Source organism: Terrapene carolina, unplaced genomic scaffold, assembly GCF_002925995.2.
Source record: "Terrapene carolina triunguis isolate 2854851 unplaced genomic scaffold, T_m_triunguis-2.0 Scaffold34029, whole genome shotgun sequence".
Lineage (NCBI taxonomy): Eukaryota > Metazoa > Chordata > Testudines > Emydidae > Terrapene > Terrapene triunguis.
Window position 1 is genome coordinate 2,872,518 of NW_020698380.1, and position 12,234 is coordinate 2,884,751.

Sequence of the window (12,234 nt, forward strand, 5' to 3'; positions counted from 1 at the left end):
AATTTCCATCATTATCATTATCCTGGTGTTTGTTTGTTTAGTACTGATTATCAGAGTAATTTAATCAAAACACTCAGCACAAATCTTTGTATGAGAACAATATTAATTAACTGCAACATATTTGAAACAGACAGTTACATCTTTTTGCAGATGTAATCTGCAAAATGTCATGAATTCAGTATTGCAATAGTCATCGCTTTTCGGAAGAGGAGAAAACATAATGTGTGATTAATTGTCCTGGATTAGACCGCTTTACCTCTTTTGAGGATCCTTTTGAAGCAAACCATCCAGCAAACTAAGGAAGTGTGAAGAAGGTTTGGGAAGAGCAGAACCTGTAAACAGCAAAACTTCAAATAATAAAATGAATTTAGCCTAAAACTAGAATGATTATATGAATAATAGAAGAAATATAGAGTTCATATATAGGTCCTGTTCCTGCTAGTCACTAAAGACAAGGGATATACATGGGTACAGAGGTCTGTCTACTTGTATATGATAACACAACCAGAACCTAAGACAGCACATGCAACAGAAGCTTCCAGTAACTAAGCAGCTGTAATTTTAAAAGTTTCTAAAAGGAAATATTCACATTGGGATGATTCTCATACAGTATAAAAGAAATGGTTACTCGCCCTGTGCAGTAACTGTAGTTCCTCGAGATGTGTCCCTCTATAGGTGCCCCACCTTAAGTGCATTTGCACCCCCTGTGCGTTTGATTGGAAATTTCTCATGGCAGTGTCCGTTTAGCCCATGCATGTATGCTAGTCAGCCTCGTGCCATTGTTATATAACATGGCATGGGTGGACCACCCTCAGTTCCTTCTCTACAGCAAAGCCCTATAGCAGAGAAGGTGGAGTGCGGGTAATGGAGCATCCATAGAGACCACATCTTGAAGAACTGCAGTTACTGCACAGGGTGAGAAACCATTTATTATTCTTCTTTGAGTAGTGTCCCTATGGGTGCTCCACTCTAGGTGGTTATTGAGTAGCCCCCCTTTAAGGAGGAGGAGGGGGCTTTGGAGTCGAGTCCAGTATGGAAGAAAGTACTTCTGATACTGTGTTTGACTCCGTTGTAGAGTCACAAGTTATTGCACAGTGTTCAGCGAATGTATGTATAGAAGCCCAAGTAGCAGCTTTACATATTTCAGTAATGGACACCTTTTTGAGAAATGCCATAGAAGTGGAAATGAATTTCATACAGTGAGTTCGTATGTCAGAAGGTGTTTGAATATTATGCGATTTGTAGCAATTAATTCAGTCAGATATCCACTTGGAAAGTCTTTGATTAGAGATTGCAGATCCATTGAGCTATCTGCGAGTGAGACAAACAATTTGGGGTCTTTCTGAAGAGTTTAGAGTTCTATCCTGACAGAAGGCCAGGGCTCTCCTGACATCAAGGGTGTGCAACAATGCCTCTTGTTTATCTAGGTGAGGTTTAGGGTGGAAGACTGGCAGGTGAATAGGTTAATTAATATGGAATTCAGAGGAGACTGTTACCCACAGTTTTCAGAACCCAAAGCAGAGGTAATTTAATTGTTTCTCTCCAGAACATGTCAGGAATAAATCATTGGGGACACAGTTCCTTCCTCTGTCTGATAAATGATTGGTAGAAACAAGAGTGCTTTTACATAAAACTACTCTTTTATTAGGTCTCAAGCACACACACACACACACACACACACACACACACACACGCTGTAGCAGGAGGTTCAGAACACCCCAAACATTTATATAGACTAAGATGGGTTCAAATGATTAGCAACCAGGCTGGGGGCCCTCCTTCCGTCCAGCTGCTGGGAAGTTTAGGTGTCAGCTCCTTGCCTAAAGAAAAGTTTCCTCAGACTGCTCCAAAGCATGCTTTCTAACTAACTCTATAGATTTTCTCCGGACAAAGCACATAGGCTGTTATGAGTTATTTCCATCGCAACAGTCAACAACAATTCATTATTATCCGCATCATCAAAGCAGCTTCAGGAAAAAAAAGAAAAACATCTTACAAACAGATAACCAGAATCAAGGTCAGTTTTCCACACGCCCCACCACCACCAACGAATCTGTCCTTTTCACTTTATCTATCCCACTCAGTAAAATTGCAGCTTGCAGCTCTTTTTGTCTGCCTAAGCAAGGCCAGATTTTTCTCCTGACTCTATGGTGTCCTCGATTCTAGCTGCCGGGGAGGGGGAGGGAGAGGCTAAGTGCTCAAGATGACTGCAGATTATATCAAATCCAGGTCTCTCACAACAATGTTAGGTAGAAATTTGACCTTATCCTTAAAAAATACTGTGAAAGGAGGGCATGCCATACAGGCTCTAATTTCCCCAACCTGTCATGCTGACATGGTGGCTATCAGGAATGCCATTTTCACTGATAAATGGAGAAGCAAGCAGGTAGCCATCAGTTTAAATGGTGGTCTTGTAAGGCATTTAAGAACTAGGTTGAGTTCCCAAACCGGAGTATGATGCTTAACTGACAGAAAGAGATTTCCGAGCCCCCTTAGGAACCTCACTGTCGTTGGGTGAGCAAAACAGGAAGGAATAAAGGGTGGGAATAACACTCTGCTGGAGAATATAAAGCCATGATGGCTGCCAGGTGGACTCCAATGGAGCTCAGCGACAGCCCTAAACTTTTTAGAGTTAGGACACAGTCTATTTGGCAGCAATGAGGTTGTCAGTGGAATACGTCTGAGGTCACACCAACAGACAAGTCTTGTCCATTTTTAAGAGTATGGGTAGAAGATCGTTTTCTGGTGTGTAATACTATTATTCTTACCTCCTCAAAGCGGGTTGTCTCTAATCCCATGAACCATCAATCAACCAAGCTTTGAGATTAAGAACTTTGAGATTGGGATGTAGGATCTTTCTGCCTTCCTGGAAGAGGAGATGAAGACTAGCCTGCAGAGTGATCAGTGAGCAAACAGCCAGCTGTATTATGTAAGGAAACCATGTGTGTCAGGGCCAGCTCAGAAATATTAGGATGACTCTGGCTTTGTCTTCTTTTATTTTCAGTAGAACTTTGGCTATTAGAGGAGTCAGTGGGAATGCATAGAGGTGATCAGATGACCAATGAAGGTGAAAGGCAACCCCCAGGGATTGGTGACCGAGCCTGCCTTTGGAGCCAAACTGGGCACATTTCTCGTTTATCACTGTGGCAAACAAGTCTATCTGGGGCGTGCCCCATTGCCAGAATATGTGGTATAACATGCTGAAATGTATTTCCCCACTCGTAATCTTGGAAGAAGTGCCTGCTAAATGTATCTGTGATCACATTCTGAACCCCTGGAAGAAAACGACCTGATTGCGTATGCACAGTTTACAAAGCTTGACAGCCTCTGCACAGAGGGAGGGGGATCTTGCTCCTCCCTGCCAGTTGATATAAAACAAAGATTTGGGGGCTGTGCTGAATTGTATTGCTATGTCAGAAAGGGCCACAAATCTATGCAGTGCTTTGGCTCTTGCTGTTACTAAATGGAGATGAGCTCCTATGAATTCCAAGTTTTGTATAGGGATCAGAGTGAATTTTTGAATGTTCAATTGTAGGCCCAATTTGAGGAAGAGATCTATGGCTTCAAAAGTTACCCATGAAGTGACCCTTCAGCAGCCAATCATCCAGGTAAGAGGCCACTAAAATACCTTTCCTGCGGAGCTGAGCCACTACTACTGACATGACCTTCAGAAAGACCCTCGGGGCAGATGACAGGCCAAAAAGGAGTATCCTGTACTGAAAGTTGTCCTGGCCGATAGTAACACATAGGAATCAATTGTGAGATGGGTGGATCGCAATGTGGAAATATGCATCCAGAAAGTCAAGGGCTGAGAAACAATTCCTTTGACAGAATTATCACCTGCAAATATCACCATTTTGAATTTTGGTGCTTTCACATAAGTGTTGAGTAGCCTCAAATCTAGGAGGGGTCTCTAACTGCCATTCTTTTTTTGGTACCAGGAAGTACCTTAAATAAAATCCCTTTCTTCTGTGCTGCATGAGAACTGGTTCTATAGCACCCAAGTATAGAAGAGAGTCCATTTCTACACGAAGCAAGCTCTCATGAGAGGAGTCCCTAAAGAGGCACTGGGCAGGGGGGTTGATTGGTGGAAGGGTCGTAAAGTGGATGGCGTACTCTGGGAAGATGACCTCCAAAACCCACTTGTTTGTGGAGATAGACTCTGAAACCTGCCTGAAGTGGTAAAAGGTGGTCGCTGAAGGGAGGAAGACAGCTGAATTGGTGCAGCTGGTAAGGATGAGGATGGTCATTCAAGACCTCAATCAGCCCATCAAAATTGCTGCTTGGAGCTGGAAGGGTACGAGGTCAAAGGCGGAGAGGTGGATGGTTTCCGTCTCTGGAATTTTAGTCTCTTTTGATGTGGTTCATACAACCTCTAGGAGGTTGGGAATTGCACAGGATGGGATCTCTGAGCCGTCTGTGTCTTGCTAAACCGTCTCTATACACCTGCCTATAAGAGAACACAAACTAACCTTGGAGTCCTTTAACGTGCTCAGAGATTCATCCATACTATCTGCAAACAGTTTAGACCCACTGAAAGGGAAGTCTTCCTCTGTATTCCGGACTTCTTTTGGAAATCTGGAGCCAGAAGTCCCTCTCACAATTACCACCATAGAGACTGAAAGGGTAGCAGTATCAGCAGCACAGAGTAAGGCTTGTAGTTAAGTTCTGGAAGGCAGCTGGCCGTCCACAATAAATTGCCTGGAATTGCTCTCTACACATTGCCAGTAAGCGGTCAACAAAAGAGTTCAGCTTGGTGTAATTTATATGATATTTCACCATTAACGTCTAGTACTTGGCAATTCTAAATTGTAAGGAGGCTGATTAATAAGATTTTCTACCAAGAAGGTCTAAATGCTTCTGATCTTTGTCATAAGCATAGATTTAGTGTGGTGCTGCCTTCCCCATTTGTTAACTGTATCGACCACAAAGAATTAGGAGAGCAATGAGAAAATAAAAACCTCAAGTGTTTTGCTGGAAAGTAATATTTCTTATCTGTGCTCTTGCATGTAGGTGAACTAGTAGATGAGGTGTGTCCAGAAGGGCCACGTTGATGGGCAAGGCTACACGGGCAAATGAGACTGTCTGAAAGATGTCAAGCAGTTTATGATTCTTTAACCTCAAGAGGGATCTGCAAGGAGTCAGCAGTTTTCTTGACCAGATCCTGAAACTGCTTAAAATCATTCTCCAAGGATGGAGGATGAGGCATAACTGCTTCATTCGGAGATGAAGAGGAGATGTTGGTCAGAAGAGAGACCTCCTTCATCAATTCCATCTTCCTGCTCCTCAAAGGTTTCTTCTTGAGGATCAGGTCACCTAGTGAGGTCAGCAGATGAAGGCTGCCTATCTCTGAGCAACAAAGAATTGGGCACCTCAGCCAGGTCTTGGGGAAAAACAAAACTCCTGAGGTAACAAGCATGCTGTTGGTACCGAGTCCGTGGTGTGCAGAGAGGTACTGTGAATCTTGTCTGATACAAGGGAAATGCAGTAGGAACCCAAGCAGGCTTCTTTGATAACGAGGAAGCAGAGGAAGAGCTATTCTTGCCACCTTGGTCTGCCGATGGTCCCAATGATCCCTCTACACCCAAGGCTTTGCCATCTTTCGGCTAACAATGCTCTCGGTACCTGAGGAACCAGCAGCCTCAAAGGTACCAGATTGCAGAGCAGAACATGCTGACCTGGTTGAAGACTCCAACAACCTCGTCTTTTTTGAGGTAGATTCCCTACCTGGTGAACTCAGGGCATGATCTTTGGAAGACTTATGAAAGGTCTTCCTCTTAGATGCCCTAGAGGAGCATGGCTTAGAAATAGTGGAGGCAGCAGACTTGCTTGGAGACTGGTGTACAGGAGGGGTCCCTTGGCCTAGGTCAGAAGATGGATGCAGCGAGCTCACTGTAATGAGGAGATGAAGTTTGATCTCCCTTTTTTTTCTGGCTCTAGATTTCAATGTCAGACAGAAGTTACACTTCTGGGAATGTGCGATTCCCTGAGACAAACAATGCACTGGGAGTACCCATCACTTACCAAGATTGCCTCCTGGCACGACAGACATTTGAAACTAGGAGAACCAGGTATAACCTCCCAGTGAACAAGAACTACCTTATCTACTCACTAACATCTATCTATATAATATATGAGTTTTTCTTCTTATAATTTTTTTTAAACTAAGAAGCTAAAGCTACTACTGCTTACTAACTACCGGTAATTACACTAATACTAAGACCTACTATAAGTGAAGCACTAAAATAAAAACTGGGACACAGCTGAAGTAATCTCAACAGGGACAACTGCCAGAGCTCCATCTCAGGCTGAGGCAGTTGAGAAGCAACTGAGGGCGGTTTGCCTGTGCACTGCTATGTAGCAACTCACAGGATATGACACAAACTAGCATGCATGCACAGGCTGAACGCACATTGCTATGAAAAGTCTCCAATCAATAGCACAGGGGATGCAAGTGCACACATAGGACACTACTCAAAGAAGAATAACCCATTACTTATAGAACAAAGGACTAAACTGTATGCTATATACAATTATTTTTAATTAACCATGTCTTAAATTTAATTTAAAAAATAAATTCAGAAACACTGAATGAATCCAAAGTCCTAAATATGACCTTTTTGCATTTTAAAGGATGCTTAAGAGGAAAAATTCTGCCCTCAAATGCACACAAAACTCTGAATCCAATTAAAATTGTGCACAGGTGCACAAGGGTAGAATTTCATCCTTCAAGGAATTCCTTCCCAAAATCTAGAGTTGATCGTACCTGATAATTGACCAGGTGTTTCAATTCCCTGTACCACAGAGGGATTTCATGTATTGAATTTAAAAACACATTCATATACAGGATCATATTCTGAGCTCCTATGATGAACAGAAATCGCATTGAATCCACTGCAAATTGCACAAGTAGATGAAGGGCAGGATGGCCCATAGTATATAAATTATTCAAAATAAATGATTTGTTCTGAGAAAAACTACACCTAATTTTACAATTAATGTTTATTTTATCAAACAAGACCTAAAACCCAAATTCTAAGTGACTCATGAGTACAGTTCCATATGCAATCTTCTAGCACCATACGATGATAGGACAGCAACTGTACAAAATTTTGCTACAGCATGGAGCCCCAAGGGCTCAGATAAGTCTGCTTTTATACTGTTGTGTGTGTTGTTTCAAAGTATGTTATTTACTGTATAGTCTCTGGGTATAAGTGCCTTTAGGCTAAGGGAAATATTCAGTACTTACTGCTGCAGTAGACAGAATTCGGAGATTTTATTTGCAGTTCACGTTTAATTAGGGTTGCCAATTTTGTTTGGCCATATTCCTGGAAGTTTCATCTCATGACATAATCTTTAATTAAAGATTAATCTTGAATTCCTAGAGACTCCAAGACAATCTTAGAGGGCTAGCAACTCTACGTTTAATACACATACAGTGGACGGAAGAGGAATGTGTAGCAGGCAAGAGATCAAGCAGCTCCAAATCCACTTTAAATTGTCTGCATCATTCACCACTTTCCCAAGATCATTTTCATACCTCAGGTTAACAGGCACAACTCTCACTGATTCAACTAATGACTACAGAATACCAGATTAGTATACTCAGTTTGCAAGCTAAATGAATGCTAAAATCAGTGCAAATTACACTGCTTTGCCACTTGTACCCACCTACATCCATTTGCTGACCAAGTTACATCTGCTATGTTATTTAAATTACTATTTATGTCCACTGTTTCAACCCTGTATTTTTACTTTGAAACCACACTTCTTCACACACATCAAAGGCATTTGAGAACAAGTTCATAGCAAGTTTTAGAAATTTTACTAAACCGTTTTTTGCATCATCAGAGCAAAAAAATTCTGAATTTCTTCATTAACTTGACAAAAAATGCTGCTTTGTCTTGCTTTGAGAACTCAATGTAGTCAATGTAATTTAACCCAATTTAAAAATAAAATGCTGTTTGGTGTGAAAAACAAGTATCAGAAATTTTAACCTAAAAGAATTAATCTTCATTAAATTAGAGCCATCTGAAAATAGTGGCTTAATATGTAATAATAGTAATGGCTTAATATGAAATGTAGCAACATATTTCCCTCTAGAAAATTGCTTTTATTCTTAATATTTAACTTTATATGATGTATCCATTTGCCCAGTCGGCAATAATCCAAAAGAACAGAACAGTTAAACTCCAAAAGGAGACTAGTTCTAATATTCAGTATTAGGGATAGAAATTTCTTATAATTCTGCTAATAAAAGTTTAATTTAATGAGAAAATACACTTCTGTAATAAAGAATTTTAAGCAGAATATTCTTTGCAAACCAAAATATTAATTATCAACATAAGAAACATAAACAAAACTGACTACTACATTCTAAGCATTACTCTAGTTTGACTCATTTAACTATAAGAAAACCTTACCTTTAGGTTTAGGTGGCAAAGGATTTTCATATAAAATCTGTTCAATTAATTCAGAAAAGCTTTCAGAGAAGAATGGAGGTCTTCCTATAAGTATAAGTAGATTCACTTAATTCCATCGAACTTGATTAAACTGCAAAATAATTGTTACTAAATAATCTCATTCAAGAAGCAAGTATTGTCAATCTGAACTCAATTTAACAAATTAATGTCAGTTTAAATACAAATACCCTTGGTGGTGAGAGCCAGTGAGCAATGAGGAATGCAGAACAAAACATGGGCAAGACAGCCATTAAGAATGCCCCTTCATGTCTTGTGTCCCAAAATGGGTCTCCGTGGTAGCCCCAGATGCCAGCAGAGTGGATAATGAGGACAGCAAGACCCACATCTATGTTAATCCAATAGGCTAGCATACTGTGTATGTTGCCACAGGAAGACTGGGCTACAACCCTGCAACCTAGTTTGAAGGAGATTTCACCTTCCCAGATGCTCCCTTCCTGCTCCCCTTCCCCTTACTCTTCACTAAGCCAAAGTAGTGCAATTTTAAAGGTAAAATTCACTTTAGCTGTTTAAAAGAACAAATTAATGCATTTGGTAAATTGTTTTAATGCTTAAGAGCATAAAACCCTTAAATGATAGAATGGGAGCTCAAACCTTTATTATAATTTAGCAAATTATAATTCTGAGCACTAGAGGCAGTTAAAACCATATATTATAATTATACTATAACTCAGATCTTAGTGACATTATCTCAGTTGATTATTTTACAAGGTTCCTAAATAATTGGAAGTCTTCATAGTGTACCAAAAACTCATTTTTCCAAATTATCACAAATGTCAGATAGATAGAAACACAACCTGAAAACATTTCGTAAAGCAAACAGCCCAATGACCACAGATCACTAGCTATGGAGAAGTCAGCTCCTTTTATTGCTTCTGGAGAGGTGTATACAGGCGATCCTACAAAATAAAACATATATAAGGCAACTTGGACTATCCATTCAGCATTTATACAATTCAGAATTTTAAAAAACGCCACCGTGTCAATCCTCCCACCTTACCTCTGGTGTATGCATTATCTCCATTTAAAGATAAATGCTGAACCACAATTTCCCTAAGTACTTGCTCAGTGGCACAGAGAATGTCAATGTCAGATTTGGGATAGAAACTCAGGAATTTGAATTATAGTCCTGTGATCACAACCTTATCTCTCATTAGACAACTATCCTCACTTCATTCTGATATACCTTTTCAGTAGGATTGTGGAAACTATTTTGTTATTTATATTTCTATTTCACTTCCCCTACACATAACCTGAGAAGAACATCTACTGTTTTGTGCTGAAATTTTCTAATGTACCTAGAGAAAGGTCCAAGTCAAAGATGACGCCCAGATTAGGGGATGGAGTGGACAGAATTGTGGTATTGTCCACAGTGATTGAGAAAGGAAGTAGGGGAGGGCTTGAGCTAATGACTAAATATCTATGAGAAGATGTCTGAGACAGAAGTTAAGATTTTAGTTTGGACAGATGGAGACAAGAATGAAGAAGAGAGGCAGATCTGTGAGTCATCAGCATGGCCACTGGTAATTGAATTTGTGTTTACAGATGAGATTACCAGAGATCAAGTTTAGAGGGAGAAGAGAAAGGGACAAGGCATGAGCCCTGTGGAGCCTGCATAGAAAACTGGCAGGGGAATGAGGCTAATCCCCTAAAGGGCACTCTGAAGAAGCAGTAAGAGAGGTTGGAGGAGAACCAGAAGAGAACTGAGTCATGGAAGCCAAGGGAGGTCAAAATTTCAAGACGAGAACATGGGTGATGGAGTCAAAGGTAGCTGACAGGTCAATGAGGACAGAGTGCAGATTCTGAGCTTTAGCTAGGAAGACGTCACTAGAGACTTTGGCGAGAGTGGTTTCAGTGGACTGCAAGGAGCAGAAGCTTGATGGGAGAGGGTTTAGGATGGAACTGAAGGAGAGGAACTCCGGACAACAATTGCAGGTATTATGGTCAATGAGCTAAGACAAACGGGGGAAGGGAGATGGGGCAGTAGTTGTCTGGGTTAAAGAGAAGAGTAAGGAAGGAGATGAGAGAGAAGGCAGACCAGAAGATGGGATGGGGTCACTGAGCCAAGAGGTCAGGTTAGAGAACAGACAAGAAGCTTCTGCATCTGTGATGGGGAGAAGGAGGAGAGAGTTGTGGGAGGGATGGGAAGGTCACATTGTATTTTGTCAATTTTCTCTTGGAAGAAGTCAGCAAGAGCCTGTGGAGAGAGAGAAGTGGAGGCAGAAGGAGGGGATGATATATATAAATAGACCATTTATAGTGGTTTGCCTTTGCGGTTTTTCCACCTCCCCTTGAAGCATCCGATACTGAATGCTGTCATGGACAGGATACCAGACTATATGGACCACTGGTCTGATTCAGTATAGCTACTCCTATGTTAAACTAGTATTAAAGTAGGATGGAAATAGGGCTACACTCTGCCATACTGGACTCCCACTCTTTCAAACAATGCCACTTTTCATTAAGATGACCATCACCCACAGTAGCTTCAAATATGCCAACTGTATTTAAAAGCTCTGTGAAGCACATTTGCACAAAGTGTATTCAAAAAGGGCTTCCTCTCTTCTGAGCTCAGTTTGCTGTACACAGACACAAAATAGATGTAGTTTACTTTTAAATATAATACATGTACTTAAACTCAATATTAGTAAAACAGTTTACAGGAATGGAGGCATTTCAGTGTTTGGGAAATTGGGAACACAGCCATGAAAGACAAAATTGCAGTGTCAGTTTTCACAGACTGTACAAGAGAAGAGGAAGGAGAAGAATGCAGTGACTTTCTGTTGGAATGATTTTTTCTTAGTACTGTGTTTTGTAAAATACATATCGACCCCTTTTGAGTAGAAGCCACAGAACTGGATTCATAGAAATGTTTATCCCTATTTAAAAAGGAGAGTACCATTTTATGCAATTTAGTTAGATATGTACACCATGCAACTGAGGGTGAGATGAGTCCCAAACAGAAAAAATGCTGTCAAATTATTTATAGTATTTATTCACATAATGTCTGTTCCCACAACCCTTGCACAGGTGAAACTCCTGTTGAAGCCAATAAATAGGATATTGGTTACAAATTTAAGCCAATTTCTATGTATTTTTACTTAAATGAAAAATACTGGCAATAACAAAATACACAAATCCAATTATAAGCCAAATGGTTTATCAGAATAATCTTCTTTATTTTCCTACAATCCCCTTTCTTTAAGTGGGCTGGAGTGCTGCTAAAATAGTGAAGCAGACATCCTCTCCTGTTACATATAATCTTGCAGTCCTTGTGTCGTACTGGCAGAGAATGACTATAGAGCTACCTAGATCTTCAGGACATTTCAGATTAAATCACTTTTATTTACTGATGCCAAATCCCATTTTCGCTCAATACTACACCTACTTAAATACTTTTTATAATATGCCTGAATATAAATCATGAATAATGTTTCATATACAAAAGATATAACATACCTGTCTGCCAATTAACCTCAACATAGGAGGAATAAAAATAGAAAGTTTATTATCCATCAGTATTATACCATAGTCACTAAGGGTTACACAAAGTCAACAAATTTTTCAGTAAGTTCCATCCTCCTTTCAAGAGCACATATTGGTTTCTTTTATCCTTAGGTTTTGGTTTGTAAGAGGGGATAGGTTGTTAACCACACACACACACACACACACACACACACACACAATTGCAGTCATTCTGATAAAGATATCTCAAAGAGGTTGTTGTTTCTTCCTGAATACAGTAGCTTCATCA

The 12,234-nt window shown here is 40.2% G+C and overlaps 1 protein-coding gene across 1 annotated transcript in view; it reads right to left on the minus strand.

The window, feature by feature from the left end:
- The window catches only part of LOC112119303 (serine/threonine-protein kinase ULK4), a 421,700-nt gene that overhangs the window by 392,420 nt on the left and 17,046 nt on the right, over positions 1-12,234 (minus strand). Inside the window, exons 5-7 of the mRNA XM_029914272.1 lie at positions 9,278-9,379; positions 8,424-8,507; positions 257-332 (exon numbers count right to left, since the gene is read on the minus strand). Of these exons, the coding sequence (XP_029770132.1) occupies positions 257-332; positions 8,424-8,507; positions 9,278-9,379 (262 nt within the window). The remainder of the gene's footprint in view (positions 1-256; positions 333-8,423; positions 8,508-9,277; positions 9,380-12,234) is intronic.